General features: G+C 46.1%; 1 protein-coding gene across 1 annotated transcript in view; it reads left to right on the forward strand.

Annotated features, from left to right (window-relative positions):
• The window catches only part of Tor3a (torsin family 3 member A), a 31,765-nt gene extending 17,574 nt beyond the window's left edge, over positions 1 to 14,191 (forward strand). The window contains exons 5-6 of the mRNA XM_036202222.1: positions 12,618 to 12,742; positions 13,385 to 14,191. Of these exons, the coding sequence (XP_036058115.1) occupies positions 12,618 to 12,742; positions 13,385 to 13,635 (376 nt within the window). The 3' untranslated portion in view covers positions 13,636 to 14,191. The remainder of the gene's footprint in view (positions 1 to 12,617; positions 12,743 to 13,384) is intronic.
• The last annotated feature ends 962 nt before the right edge of the window (positions 14,192 to 15,153 follow it).

Below are 15,153 nucleotides of genomic sequence, written 5' to 3' on the forward strand. Positions count from 1 at the left end.
TGTGTGCTCACTCTTAGGTTTTTGAGGGGTCTCCACACTGATTTCCATAGCAGCTGCACCAATTTGCACTCTCAACAGCAGTGAGTGTTTGCTTTCCCCTACATTCACGCTGGCATTTGTCATTGTTTTTAATCTTGGCCATTCTGACTAGAGTAAGATGTAGTAAGACTTTTTTTTTGGACCACCAGCTCCAAATAATGACACAGACTTTTTAAAAAAAATTTTTATTTATTAGTTTTTAGAGACAGGGTTTCTCTGTGTAGTTTTGGTGCCTGTCCTGGATCTTGCTCTGTAGACCAGGCTGGCCTTGAACTCACAGAGATCTGCCTGGCTCTGCTTCCCGAGTGCTGGGATTAAAAGCCCAGCCAGAGACTTCTTAATTATGAAAGCTTGGCCTTAGGCTTGTTCCCAACTAGCTCTTACAACTTAAATTAACCGCTTATATTAATCTATGTTCTGCTACATGTCTCGCTGCCTCTCCTCCATACTGTACCTCTGGCTTGCTGTGTCTCGCTGGTGAATCCTGCCTGTCTTTTTCCCAGAGTTCCTATATCTTCCCGGAAGTCCCACCTATCCTCTTCTGCCTACCTATGGTCATTCAGCTCTTTATTAAACCAATCAGAAGGTGCCTTAGCAGAGACACATTTTCAGTGTACAAAAAATTATCCCACAACAGTAAGATAAAATCTCAAAGTAGTTTTAATTTGCATTTCCCTGATACTTAAGGATTTTTTTTTAATGTTTCTCATTGTGCTAGCAAGTTTTTTTCTTGATGTTTAATTTTTTTGAGTTCTTTATATACCTAGGCACTAACTCTCAGTCAGATGTGTAGCTATTCCCCCCGTTTTGTAGGCAGCCTCTTCACTCAAGTGATGGTGTCCTTTGCTGTACAGAAACCTTTTAGTTTCATTAGGTCCTGTTCATTGTTGATCTCGATGCTTGTGCTACTGAGGTCCTATTCAGAAAGTTCTTTCATGTGTGTGTGAGTTCAAGCGTATTTCATATTTTCTCGGTCAAATTCAGGGTATTGGGTCTTAGGATGGGGTCCTTGATCCACCTGGAGTTGATCTTTTGTGCAGGGTGAGAAATAAGAATGAAGTTTTATTCTTCTACATGTTGCTATCCAGTTTGACTAGTACCATTTTTTTAAAATGTCTTTTCTCCAGTGCGTGTTGTTGGCATCTTTGTCAAAAGTCAGGTGGTGGCTGTGGGTGTGTGGGTTAATATGGAGGTCTTTGATTCGGTTCCACTGATCAAGTCTGTCTTTATTCCAGTACCCTGCTGTTTTATTACCATAACTCTATAGTGTAATTTGAAATCTGGGATGGTGGTACCTCCAGAAGTTTTTTGTTGTTGTTTAGGATTGTTTTGGGTATCCTGAGTTTTTGTTTTTCTATGTAAAATTTAAGTTTTTTTTTTCAATTTTTGTGAACTGCATTGGAATCTTAATGGGGATTGTGTTGAATTTGTAGATTGCTTTTGGTAAGATGGTCATTTTTACAGTATTAATTCTACTAATCCATAAACTATGGGAGGTCTTTCACTCTATGGTATCTTATTCAGTTTTCCTTTCTTTCCTTTCTCAGTGTCTTAAAGTCTTCATTGTATGTGTCTTTTACTTCCTTGGATTTATTCCAAGATATTTTTGAGGCCATTGTGAATGGGTTCATCCCTTTGATCTCAGTCTTGGTGTGTTTGACATGTGTATATAGGAAGGCCACTAATTTTTGAGTGTTTTGTATTTTGCTACTTTGCTGAAAGTATTAGTTTTAGTTTTCTGGTGGAGTCTTTAGTGTATAGAATCGCATCATCTGCAAATAAGGATGCCCTGACTTCTTCCTTTCCGTGTACCCTTCAGTCTCCTCCACGTGTCCTACTCTCTAGCATCAGGTTAGACAGGAGGGAACAGTGAACATTCTGCCGTTCCTGACTTTAATGGAAATGCTTTGAGTTTTCCTCTGTTTAGGATGGTGTTGGCTTCCTGTGTATTCCGTTTATTTTGTTGAGCTAAGTCTCCTGTATCCCTGTCCCCCCAGGACTTTATCATGAATGGATGCTGGATTTTTGTCAAAGGCCCTTTCTATGAAAATGAGATGACCCATCTATTTATGTGGTGGATTTTGTTTATTAATTTGCATATGTTGCTTCATCCCTGCATTTCTGGAATGAAGGTGACTTGATCATGGTGGGTAATCTTTTTGATGTGTTCTTTGATTCAATTTGTAAATATTTTATTGAGAGTCCTACATCTTTTCATCAGGGAGATTGGTCTGTAATTTTCTTTTTGTTATTGTTGGTGTGTTGGTATAAAGATAAAACTGGCTTCATAAAAGGGATTTGATTGAGTTTCTCTGTTAGTTCTTTGAAGGTCAAGTAAAATTCTGCACTGAATCTTTCTGGCCCTGTAGTTTTCATAGTTAGGTGCTGCTTAAAATTTGTTAGATAGTTCATTTTATTTTTTATGGGTGTTTTACCTGCATGCATAGTTGGGAAATTTTTAGTTACTGTTTCTATCTCACTGGATGCTATAGGTCTATCTCACTGGATGCTGTGGGTCTATCTCACTGGATGCTGTGGGTCTATCTCACTGGATGCTGTGGGTCTATCTCACTGGGTACTGTGGGTCTATCTCACTGGATGCTGTGGGCCTATCTCACTGGGTGCTGTGGGCCTATCTCACTGGATGCTGTGGGCCTATCTCACTGGGTGCTGTGGGCCTATCTCAATGGATGCTGTGGGTCTATCTCACTGAGTGCTGTGGATCTATTCAGTGGGTGCTGTGAGTCTGTCTCACTGGATGCTGTGGGTCTATCTCACTGGATGCTGTGGGCCTATCTCACTGGGTGCTAAAAGGCCAGCTGTCAGCAGTGTCAGAGAAACTGGAACAGAAGTGTGGTGTCAGCAAACTGCGCGCGCACACACACACACACACACACACACACACACACACACAGGAGACTTCTCTCTGAAGGCCAACATTCAGTCATTTTATTTTTGTTTCTCTGCTGGTGTTCTTCCTTCTCTGTTACTTCTCTGTTCTCTTCTTTTACCTGTTTTCCTTTTTTTCTTCTTCTTGCTAGTTTCTTTTCTATTTTTCCCTGATGTTTTCCTTCCACATCTTTCCTCCTTCTTATTCTACTTCTTTCCTCCTTATATCTCTTGGTTTTCTCTTATCCCTTTTATACCTAAGACAAACATTTCTACACAAGAAATTACCCGCCTGCCGGGTGGTGGCAGCGGCGCACGCCTTTAATCCCAGCACTCAGAAGGCAGAAGCAGGTGGATCTCTGAGTTCGAGGCCAGCCTGGGCTACAAAGCAAGTTCCAAGACAGCTAGGACTGTTACACAGAGAAACTCTGTCTCAAAAAACCAAAAACAAACAAACAAAAAAATTACCTCACAACCATAAGTTACGTATTTTCCAACACAAATTAAAATCTTTGTGTAAGAAGAAATCACATTAACATAATAAGTTACGTGTTTCCTTAGCAGCCCACAAGCAGTTAAACATTTTTCTTTGTATTAGTTTTCCCACCATAACATCTTCACCCCAAAGCAGTGATTCTTTATTGATGAACAAAGTTTTAAGCAAGCCAAGTATATTCCAGCCAGTTGCCTTTGTACTGGCAGGCAGCTGTTTGTGGCTTCTGTGTATCAGATTCCTACAAATCTTCACTCAAGTGGTAGAGCTAACCATCTATTATTCTTTACTCACAATACGGTCATTTCGTTTCCTTTCACAACTTCGGTTTTTCAAGGTGCAGACTCAAGGTCTGTGATTAATTCTGTAAGCTGCGTGATGGAGGAACTCGGTCTAACCTGGGCGGAGGGGCTTAGCTGCTTGCTTTGATCACCAGCCCATTTTTCCACAGGCAGAATTCATGATCTATAACGCATGAAACATTCTTGTTTTTATTTTTATCCTCTGTAAATCTCATATCTAATGAAGGGGAAGGCGACTTTTAGCCTTTTTTGTATCTCTTATTGGAGCATTTGGCAGAATAACCTATTTACTGTCTTAACTACCTGTATCTTTTAGACTAACTCAGAAAGTCCAATTAAATCACAGATCTAAGTAATCTTCATTGCTCTTATAAGAATCATCTTCATTATGATCTGGAAGTATTTGGGATTTTCCCAAGAAACGACCACACTATACTAGATACAGTGGGAGCCTTTCACATAGTAACCACACCGGGCCACACAGCAGGAACAGGCAGCAGCAAGCAGGAGGAAACCCGGCAGAAGCAGGGGCCATTCTGGAGACAGTCCTTCCCCAGCCCCTCCCTGGGGCTTTGCTACTCAGTGAGGTGGACTCCAAAAGCTCCATTGCTGGCTGCAGCTCCTCTGACATGGCCACCGACAGCATGAGTGTATTCACCAGATGCTGTGGGTCTATTCAGATTATTTACTTCATCTTGATTTAACTTTGGCAGGTTTTATACATCTAGAAATTTACCCATTTCTTTTCAATTTTCCAGTTTGGTGGAATATAGGTTTTTAATACATACCATTACAGCTCTCTGAGCCCCCTCAAGTCAGTAGTAATGCTTCCTGTAGTTGGTTGTTTTTACTCTTTACTCTTTGGGGGCCCGCCACCCACCTCCCAAATAAATACACATAAAATAAATACTCCCAAATAAATACTTATGAATGCCTGGCCATAGCTTGGCTTGTTTCTAGCCAGCTTTTTTAACTTAATTATCCCATCTATCTTTTGCTTCTGGACATTTATCTTTCTCTATTCTATATACCTTTCCTTACATTTTTACTCCATGGCTTACTGTGTAGCTGGTAGGCTGGCCCCTGATGTCCTCCTCTCCTTCTCCACGGCATAAACAAATGTAACACATCTTCAACTAATATTCTACAACAGCTTTCCTTTTTGTCTCTAACTTTATTCATTTGGATCTCTCTCCTCTCTCTCTTGGTTAACTTGGCTAAAGGTTTGTCAAGCTTGTTATTTTTTTTCCAGGAATCATCCTTTCTTTCATTGATTCTTTGTATTTTTGTTTTGTTTTGTTTTCATTTCTATTTTATTAGAATTGGCTCTACTTTTTTTGGAGTGCTGTTGATTGTTCTTGTTTTTCTAAGGCCTTCAGTGCATCATTAAGTTATTAAGTTGGGCTCTCTCAATTTTTCCTTTTTATGTAGGCACATAGTGCTATAAACTTAACTCTTAGTTTTCATTGTGTTCCATAAGTTTTGGTATGTTGTGTTTTCATTATCAGGTATTGTCTGTTTGGTGTTCTGTATGACCCTTAGACATGACAGCCATCTCTTTCCTTAGATTAGGGGATTTTTTAAAAAAGATTTATTATTTTTTAAATTATGTGCATGTGAGTTGGCCAGAGGTGTCAGATACTCTGGAGTTGGAGTTACAGGAAGTTGTGAGCCACCTGATATTGATTCTGAGAATTGAACTCAGGTCCACTGAAAGTGTATGTGCTTTTAACCACTTAGCCATCTTTCCAGCCCCTGGGAAGTCTGATTTTGCTGACAATATTTCCTGTGCCTTTGACCTGGGCCTTTTCTCCTGTGCCCGTGATTTGTAGGTTTAGTCCTTCTCTAATGCCCTAGAGTTCCTGCACATCCTGTTCTTAAGGTGTTTTGGTGTTTGTCATTTTCTTTGACTGTGTGATTTGATCCCTTCTCCTCTACTTTGTCTCCAGACTGACATACAAATATGTGTTGTGGCATAATCTTTTTGTACACTGTGAAAACGTGTTGCTCTCATTGTTTTAATAAAGAGCTAAATGGCAATAGCTAGGCAGAAGAGGTTAGTGGTACTGGCAGACAGAGAGTGAGTGCTGGATTGAAGAAGGGCAGAGTTGCCAGGACTCGCAGGGAGAAGCAAGATGGACATGCTGTACCTTGGAAAAGGGTACTGAGTAGTAGAACATAGATTTTAAAATATATAGGTTAATTTGAGATGTAAGCTAGTTAATAACAAGCCTAAGATATTGGCTTAGTGTTTATAATAAATAAATCTCTGTGTGGTTATTTGGGAGCTGGCTGGCGGGACAGAACATTCTGCCTACATATATGGCAGGGTCTTTCTATGGAGCCTGGCTGGCCTGGAACTTACTTTGTACCAGACTGGCCTCAGACTCAGATCCACCTGCCTCTGCCTGTCAAGTGCTGAGATTAAAGGTGTGTGTAGCACCACTGCCTGGTGACTGAGTTTCTTGATCATGTTTATTATTGCTATTTTGAAATCATTGTCATGTATGTCATCTAACTTGATTTCCTGACATTACTATGGAAGCACTAATGTTTGGTGGAGACTTATTGTTTCCATTATTCCTGAGTATTTGCCATGGTATTGGGGACTATGGGGGTCCAGCCCCTCGATAGTCCCTTCCCAGGGTCTGGGAAGAATCTACAACCAGCAGATAATTAATCTTTAAAGGAAATGAATCTATGTACACGAAACTCCTTAGTCCATACACTTTTATTATTCTGTCAATTCTCTCTCTACAAGCTTGTACTCTGCTCTCATTTTTAGCTCCTTTTTTGCCCAATTTCTCTTTACATTTATCTGTTGTCCCCCCCAAGGTTCTATCTTAATTCCTTCATCTAGTTCTGCCCCTTCTAGGTTCTCATCCATCTAGTTCTTTCCCATATCAGCTCCTCTCCCATCTCCTTCTCTCCCATCTTGTTCTTCCCCATCTGGCTCTTCCTCATCTTCCATCTCATTCCTCTAGTACTCTCTTCTAGCCCTTCGATCTAGTTCTTCCCCATCTCGGTTTGTTCCTCTCAAGTTCTTACCCATCTAGTTCTTCCATTCTCTTTTCTCTTTCTCTCCCTGTCTACAGAAAATATCTGCCTTTTCTTTGCCTGGGCACATCGTTCCCTGCCTCCTCAGGGATCTTGTTTTACCTCTCACCTTGATATGTAAAAACCGCTTTTGTTCTCAAAGTGCTCTGGAGAACCACTAGGCCTCCTCCAGGTGAAGGAATGGTCTGAGCTTCATTAGCACAGGAAACAAAGCGAGGCATGTCCAGCCAGCTTGTCTCCTAAACTCAGCAGGGCAGTTAGTAACAGTAGGGTCAGCAGGTGTGGGGAGCTGAACTGTTTACCAATTGGTCTGGGCATGCAAGGATTTCATAGCAGAAGACAGCTGAAATATTAAAGGCTGGGTAACACCAAATATTCATAATAAATGGCTTGCCTTTTGACAGACCCTTGGCCCGTCAAAGTTCAGGTTTAATACACAGATGAATCTCTGATATATTCTTGTGGCCTGCAAGACCATGGGACCTAGGCATCTGTACTTTTGTTGTTGGTAGTGGTTTTGGGTGTGGAGATCTTGTATCTGCTTTTTTTGGGTGGGTGTTTGACCAGTTGAGGCTTAGGTTTGAGTCTTGGGCAATTCAGTGTTGAGGTTTCACTGGGGTCTCAGAAGTAGTACCAGTTGAGCCTGAGCTAAGTGAGGGTTTCTAAGCTCAGGAGCAGACCTTCTGTTGAGCTAGATTTTCATAGCCAGTCTTCAGGAGTCTTGGGGAGGTGTTCAGAACTTTTCCTTAAGCAGCAGTTCTTGGTGGAGTTGGTGATGTGAATCTAGAATCCCTGCCTGAAGATGGTGAGGAGGGATGTGGTGGAAGGCAGTCACAGGAAATGTGGTCCCCAGGCAGGTCGTAAAGGTGGGTGGAGTTGCCACTGTCGGTCTAGTGCCCTTTCCTGGAGAAAGGTGGTCCTTGGATCATGGGGATGGGTGGGATATGTAAGACAAGGATGAGCAGAGGTGGCAGAGCTGGAGAGTTAGCCTCAGCAGGCCACATTCCCTGCATAGAGATGGGGGTGAGGTGGGGGTTACCAAAGAGTCTGAGAGCTTTGGTTTTTAAGTCAGCTATTTGTTCTAAAAATCAAGTAGGAAAAAACCCTTGAACATTCCTCAGGATTCCCACCTGTCTGTCTGTCTGTCTCCTCTGGAAGTGTGGAGTGAGGGACGGGTCTCTCTCATTGCAGTGGGATGTTCGAGGCTTCTGAGGCTACTTCAGAACTGCTATGCTTTTGTCCCATGTACCCAAATCCCCCAAATGGCATTGCTGGAAGCAGAGAAGAAACTGGTTCAGTATGAATGCTTCACCAAAGTCCCTTACCAACCTACCACTTAACCCCTGGCCATGAGGCCACCCTTGTGGGATTTCCTAGGCTTTAAAGTACCCTGCTGAACTGTGGAAGGCAGGTTTGGGTTTAGGGTGGTTCCTCAAGACAAGATGGAGCAGATCTAAGTAAGCCATGTGGGTTTCTGCATGTGGAAGGCAAGGATGGAGTAGGGCTGAGGATCTCTGGGTGGTTTGAAGAGAAGCATTTGGTAATGCAACCAGAGTGAAGAAGACTGAGCAGCGTCCACAGTATTTACCCCTTTCTGAGGCAGCGGCTTCTGCTGTCCCATGACATCCTCACATGCAGAGATGGCTGAACGTTCCCTCAGGCACCGACTCTCTTACCCAGTTGCTTCCTAACTTGGCAAACTCTCTCGGGTGCTGAGATTGTCCAGTGTGACCCAGTGACCCTACTATCTCAAGGCAAACATTTGGTCACTGACCAGCTGGCAGTGGTCCTGCCCCTTTCCCTACAGACCTGACCTCAGTGGACTGACCGAGGCCACGTAGTTATACATGAGTTTGCATGGGTGAAGGTGGGGCTGGGAGATGCCACCTGACGGCAGCCGAGCTTGCCTCCCAGGGAGTTCACTTACCTAGGGGCTTAAAACAGACGTGGCAGTACTTTCCACGTCTGCTCTAATGCAGGCTTGCACCAAGGAGAGGCCATGGGCCACTCTGCCAGTCCTTCTTCAGGCATGCAGACCCACAGCCACCCCCTCCTGAGGAGGCCCCAAGAGTCCCTGGTGTCCTAGTTATAAGAGAATAGTGTTGAGATTTGAGTCTCTGGACTTGACTTCTATAATGAATTTCTGTGGTGATACTGTGTCCTCCAATATATTGTGTACCCTAATAAACTTATCTGGGGATCAGAGAACAGAACAGCCACTAGATAGATATAGAGGCCAGAAAATGGTGGTGCACACACGCCTTTAATCCTATCACTCAGGAGGCTGAGATCCATCTGGATCTGTGAGTTCAAGGCCACACTAGAAACAGAGCCCGGCATGGTGGCACACACCTTTTATCCCAGGACTTGAGCTCTCCTGTCTTGTTTGGGAAAGACACACGCCTTTAATCCCAGGAAGTGATGACATACAAGGTGTGAAGACCAGGAACCAGAGGCTTTTAAGCTCTTAGGCCTTTAGCAGCAGCTCAGCTGAGATCCATTCAGACGAGGACTCAGAGGCTTCCAGTCTGAGGGAACAGGATTGGTTGAGAAGTGAAATTAGCTGTGGCTTATTCAGCTTCTCTGATCTTTCAGAATTCACCCCAATACCTGCTCCTGGTTTTTTGTTTTTAATAAGATCGTTTAGCAATTTGTGTTAACAAATTTCACTTTATCTTCCCTTTGTGGTAAGGATTCTTGCATGTGTGTTGCTTATGTGTGTGCTCATCTGTGTGGAGGTCAACATGGACCAGTATCACTCTCTTCCTTGTTTGTTTTTACTTTTTCTTTTTTTGGACAGGACCACATTATGTAGTCCCAGCTGGCTTGGTACTTGCTATGCTGCTTAGGCTGGCCTACAGCTAAGATCCATGTACCTGTCTCCTGTGTGCCAGGATTAAAGGCATATGCCCCCACACTTGGCGCTACCTTGTTAGAACTGAAGTTGTAAGTGTAAGGGTTCTGTCCTTAATTATGTCATCAGCCTAGGACATGGCCCAGCCTAAAGAGGGGCGGGCCCTCCCCTTTTCTCTCTCTGTTCTCTCCCCTCTGTGAGGTCTATGTTGCACTGACTCTTCTGTCCAGCTCTTGCTCCGTCGGCATGGCCAGCCACGAGCAGCGCCGATTTAACCAACAGTAAGTGCACACACACGGCCATGCCCAGCTTTTCACAGGGTTGCTGGGGACCTCATCTTAGGTCTTCATGCTCAGGCAGCAAATACTTTGCCCACTGAACCCTACCCAGCCCTGACACAATCAGTTTAACCCACAGTTTAATCCTGAAAAATAACCTGAGACCTGTTGTTGAGGTGCTGGTGGCTTCTTTGCCAGTTCTCTTGAGGTACCTGAAGGCAGACAGAGTTGGTGGAGCCCAGGAGGCCTTGCTTACCCAGTATGGACAAAAACCAATTTTATAGTGCCAAGATTTTGCAAGCGGACAGACAATAAGCTAGGAGGCAGCCAGGCCTGCCGGGGCAGGGCAGGTGATGAGGCAGCAGAATCAGCTGCTGACACAGACAGTCCAGCTGGAGCGTGGACATAATCCCCCCCTCTTATCAACGGCCTCATTCTTCAGGGTCTCCTTATTGGAGACTCTGGCTCCCGAGGATATTTTAGGTCTGTCCTGGAGTTCCATACTTGGGTCCTGAGGAGTAGTGTAGATAGTCTTTAGAAGCGCAGATAGTCTTTAGAAGCACAGATGGTACTGTTCATGGCTCCATTTCAGAGGTAGCAGTTGAAGCAATTGGGGAACCAAAGCCCATCCCTTGCCTGGGCAAGAAGAGTTCAGGCACTTGCTATATGGTTCCCAGGAAACTAACACTTCGCCCACGTCTGCCAGTAGAAGGCCCCAGAGTCCCATGGAGGGACTGGAGCCCTTGTCTCTTGTGCACCTGGAAGAGGGTTGCTAAGGTCTGTTTTCTTTATACACTGACACCAGCGTAAACAGAAAGGAGGGCTGGAGAGATGGCTCAGAGGTTAAGAGCACTGCTTGTTCTTCTAAAGGTCCTGAGTTCAATTCCCAGCAACCATATGGTGGCTCACAACCATCTGTAATGAGATCTGGCGCCCTCTTCTGGCCTGCAGGGATATGTGCCAACAGAACACTGTATACATAATAAATAAATAAATAAATAAATAAATAAATAAATAAATAAATAAATAAACAGAAAGGACCTGAGTTATCAGTGAACACAGCATGTGGGTATTTGATACTGCCTCCTGACTAATGAAGGGCCCCTAGACTGTCTGGGCCCAGTTTCTCGGTTTACCAATGAAGAAACTGAGGCCCAAAGAGATTGAGTCGAGCTCTGTTCTTTAGGGGAGAGTTCACAGATGGTGATGGAGCTTGTGTTTGCTCCCTTCAGCATGCAGTCGGCAGGAGCCTGGGTGAGCGAGGAAGGTAGTATGTCTACTGTGGTGTGCAGAGCCCTGCTGAGCTGAAGACACTGGCTGCCGGCAGTTCAGAAGGAAGCTGCAGATAAATATGCAGAAATTGTGCAGAGTGGGGCCCTGGGGTTACAGAGAAGCAGGCAGGTAGTCTTTCGGGCTGAGTGAGTCACCTACCTCCCTGGTTTGCTGTCCCCCAGAGACGGTGTAAACAGGTACTGTGGCGAATCTAGGTGGGACAATCTCTGGTGGTGGGGTCAGTCTTGTTTCTGCTGATGCAGTTGTATACACAGTTGTGTACCAGAAAGCAGCAGACGCAGAAATCAGATGAGCTATAAAAGCAGTTTCTGTAGGCCTGGAAGTCTGGCAGGGCAGCGGGGCATGCCCTTGTTCTACTGGCCTCCTCCAGCTGGGGACTCAAGGCCCCTGGAAGTCCTGTGGCTGTGAGGGACACACTGGTCCTCACCTGTTTGCTGGGGAAGGATGTCTCCTCTCTCCACCTAGCTAGGGAGACAGGTTAGGGATGGCAGGATACACTCAAATGCAAACCGAGCAAAAAGATAAGAACTTTCCTGAGGTACCAGGGGCACTCTGAGCCTTGTGAGGAGGAATGGGGATGCTGGACCCCCAGCTTAATTTGCGCCTGCCTCCCCCTGCTCTTCACTCACTCCATTCCTCATTCTGTGGCCTTAAGTGAGAGCTCAGCTTGTACAGGAGCTTGCTGGGCTGCAACGGGACAGGGAGGGACTGCAGGTCCCCAGCACTTCCAGCTTCAGGTGGTGGCTCCCTGGGTTTGTCTTCCAGCCTGACCTGTCACTCACTCCTGTCTTAACACAGTGCTCAGCCCTGTGATCCTTAACCCTTAGAACACGGGCAGTACAAAACAAGCTTTTGTTTGCTTCACACTGTTGTGGAAGCTGCAGCCAGCAGCCCAGGCAGACACCTCCTCTGATTGCTAAACTAATTCTCCAGTCCTTGTCCTCTGCCGGGAACGAGTTCCTGAGGACATTAAGTGAACAGGGTCACTACCCTGCTTTCTAGCCCCAAATCCTTCAGGGTTACATGGCACCTTCTCACTAGCGGTGGCTTGGCATTCCTGCTTCCCTTCTGACCCCGAAGCCCATGGTCCTCTGCTGCATTCTGGTGCCCAGACACCCCCTCCCCCTTGAGTCTGACAGTCACTGCTGTGTGTCCTGATGGGAGCCTGGGATTTCAGTTGTGTCACATGGTCCCAGAATCTCGTGCATACCACACTGGAGTGGTTCCTGAACTGAGCAGATTCACAAGTGTTTACCGACAAGGAAGGAGGGCCAGAGGCAAAGTGGAGCAGTGTCCATCTGCTCTGCTGCACGGAACAGCCCCTCATGCTCAGGAACTGGTGTCGGAGGTTGGATAACACACGTGGGAGTGAGTGTGGGAACAGACCATTAACAGGCACTTGTTTCTTTTAGTAACCTCGCGGGCAGTGTCATCAATGAGGTGGTCCTGGGTTTGCTTAAGGCTGGATGGTCCAGGGAGGAAATTACGATGCAGCACTTGGAGACTCCCCTTCAAGCCGAGATCATGGAGTCTGCAGGTAAGTGATCATCTAGATACACGGTCCTTGCCAAGAGCCACAGCTAGAGGTGATTAGTGTATGTACCAAATTTGAGACAGTGAGGCTGTCTGAACAGAGAACACAGGACAATCTCAAATTGTCAACTTCTGGTGGCAGGCACAAGGAAAAGTAGGGCCTAACGTCCTTTTCTGAAAATGCCCTTAAAAGGGTCATTGGTACCAGGTGGCGGTGGCACACGCCTTTAATCCCAGCACTCCGGAGGCAGAGCCAGGAGGATCTCTGTGAGTTTGAGGCCAGCCTGGTCTACAGAGCGAGTTCCAGGAAAGGCGCAAAGCTACACAGAGAAACCCTGTCTCGAAAAACAAAACAAGGGGGGTGGGGGGTCATTGCCCAGCTACACACACAGCCATGGTCTGTGACTAGCAGATCTCCCTGAGAGAACAGTGGTTGAGGCCACGGTCCTGGTGGCCGTGTCCTGCCACACTCACACACCTCTGTGCCTAAAGCAGCCTCAGCTACACAGCTCCCAGCACCAGCTGCAGACAGCACCCCTAGGGCTTCATGGGAGGCCAGGTCTTGCCACGGTCTCACTTTGGGGGACACCGGAAGTCTCTAGCAGGGCTCCGTCAGTCTCCTTGTAACTCTGAGTCTTGATTTCAGACAGCAGCTTTGGCTCCAGCCGTCTTGTGAAGGAAAACCTTATTGACTTCTTCGTGCCCTTCCTGCCATTGGAGTACCGCCACGTGCGGCTGTGTGTCCGAGACGCCTTCCTGAGCCAGGACCTCCCGTACACGGAAGAGGCCCTGGATGAAATCGCCAAGATGATGACGTATGTCCCTGAGGAGGAGCGGCTTTTCTCCTCCCAGGGCTGCAAATCCATTTCCCAGAGAATCAACCTCTTCCTGCCTTGAGAGGGCTCACTGTGCTTCCTGGAGCTGTCTTCCCTCCCCAGAGACCCTGAATGTTCCAGGCACGCTGGTGTCCAGCACCACTGCTTTAGCTAGTACAGGAGGCAGACCCTAACAGAGGCAGTCAGTTCTTAAAACCACTTGGTGCCTTAAAGACTTGCATTCTAGACGTGTGTAATGTAGGCCCGGAAGTCAGAAAGCCATCAGGAAGTCCCAAGTACCAGAGGGTCCCGGATCCCTCCCTGCAGTCTCTTGGCACCATACCTCTTCCCAGAAGGCAGGTGGACTTGGAGTAGGAGTCTGAGGCTGCAGGATTCTTGGACTACAGAACACGGAAGGATGGAAGATCTTGGCTCAACAGGACTGTGCTCCATCCAGGTCTGAAGGCGTGGGCTGGCTTTCTAGAGGAAGAGGGGTCAGCTTGTGTGTGTGAGCCGATCAGCAAAGGGCCTGAGGCTAAAGGGAAAACCACATGCTTTCAAACCACGCCAGTGACAGGGGTGTGGAACATACTTGTGATCCCAGCACTGAGGAGGCTAATACAGGAGAGAGCTCAAGAGACCTGAGTTTGAGGCCAGCCAGGCTAGACAAACAAAAACCACAGGTGTGTTCTATAGACTGAAAACTTGTTTTTCTTTAAATCAGGGGCCTTGCTATGTAATGTCGTGTGTGTAGATTAAATTTTGTATTTTTCTAACGTCCTTGGCCTCCTTTGTTCCTGAGATCTGGTAACTGCACACAGCACAGATGGGCACTGGTGGAGACAGGTGCTGGCCCGGCATATGCTGACCTGCAAGTGGATTTCAGTTCACTTTCAGCTCAACTTAGGACGATGCCACCTTCCCAAGACTCAGCGCTCACAGACATAAAACTCTTCACTCGAGCTCTGACAGGAAAGCTGTGGTTCCTGAGCTGACATGGTGAGGCAGATGGTGCACAACCTGTCTTTATGACACGCATGTTGTGCCCTTTCTCATCTGGTCCCTTCTTCCCACTTCCGACACACACAGCTCTCTGTGCCTTGTCATAGTCTCCCCTCTTACTGAAGGCCTCCTCAGCCCGCTCACCTTTATCTTGTGAATGGACTTTTCTGCATCCCCCATTTAACAGTTGGTTATACGTGGGTACTCACCTGCCTCAGGTTAGGGAGTACTGACTAAGTCCAGCCATCCTGGGTACTTCGTACTCAAGTAAAAGAAGTAACGGAGCATAGTTGGAGAGCGGGATCTCAATAGCAAAAGCAGCTCACGCAGTTGAAGGGTTTAGGAGCTCTGCTGCCACAAACCAGGCATGGAGATCTAGCCGTTCTGATTTCTTATACAGCGGGACTACAAGGTTAGCGGTTAGTAAGCATGCAATGCCCAGGAAGACTTGGATTTCTTGTTCAAGCCAGGGGTTGTGATGCCTACCATCCTGTATTCAGGAAGACAGCTTGGGCTACATAGAACCAAGTGAACTGCAACAAGAAAACCATGGAGAGACCAACCCATCCAAGAGCCAGACACAATCTTCTACCCCACA

Source organism: Onychomys torridus, chromosome 11 (genome assembly GCF_903995425.1).
Source record: "Onychomys torridus chromosome 11, mOncTor1.1, whole genome shotgun sequence".
NCBI classification, from domain to species: Eukaryota; Metazoa; Chordata; class Mammalia; order Rodentia; family Cricetidae; genus Onychomys; species Onychomys torridus.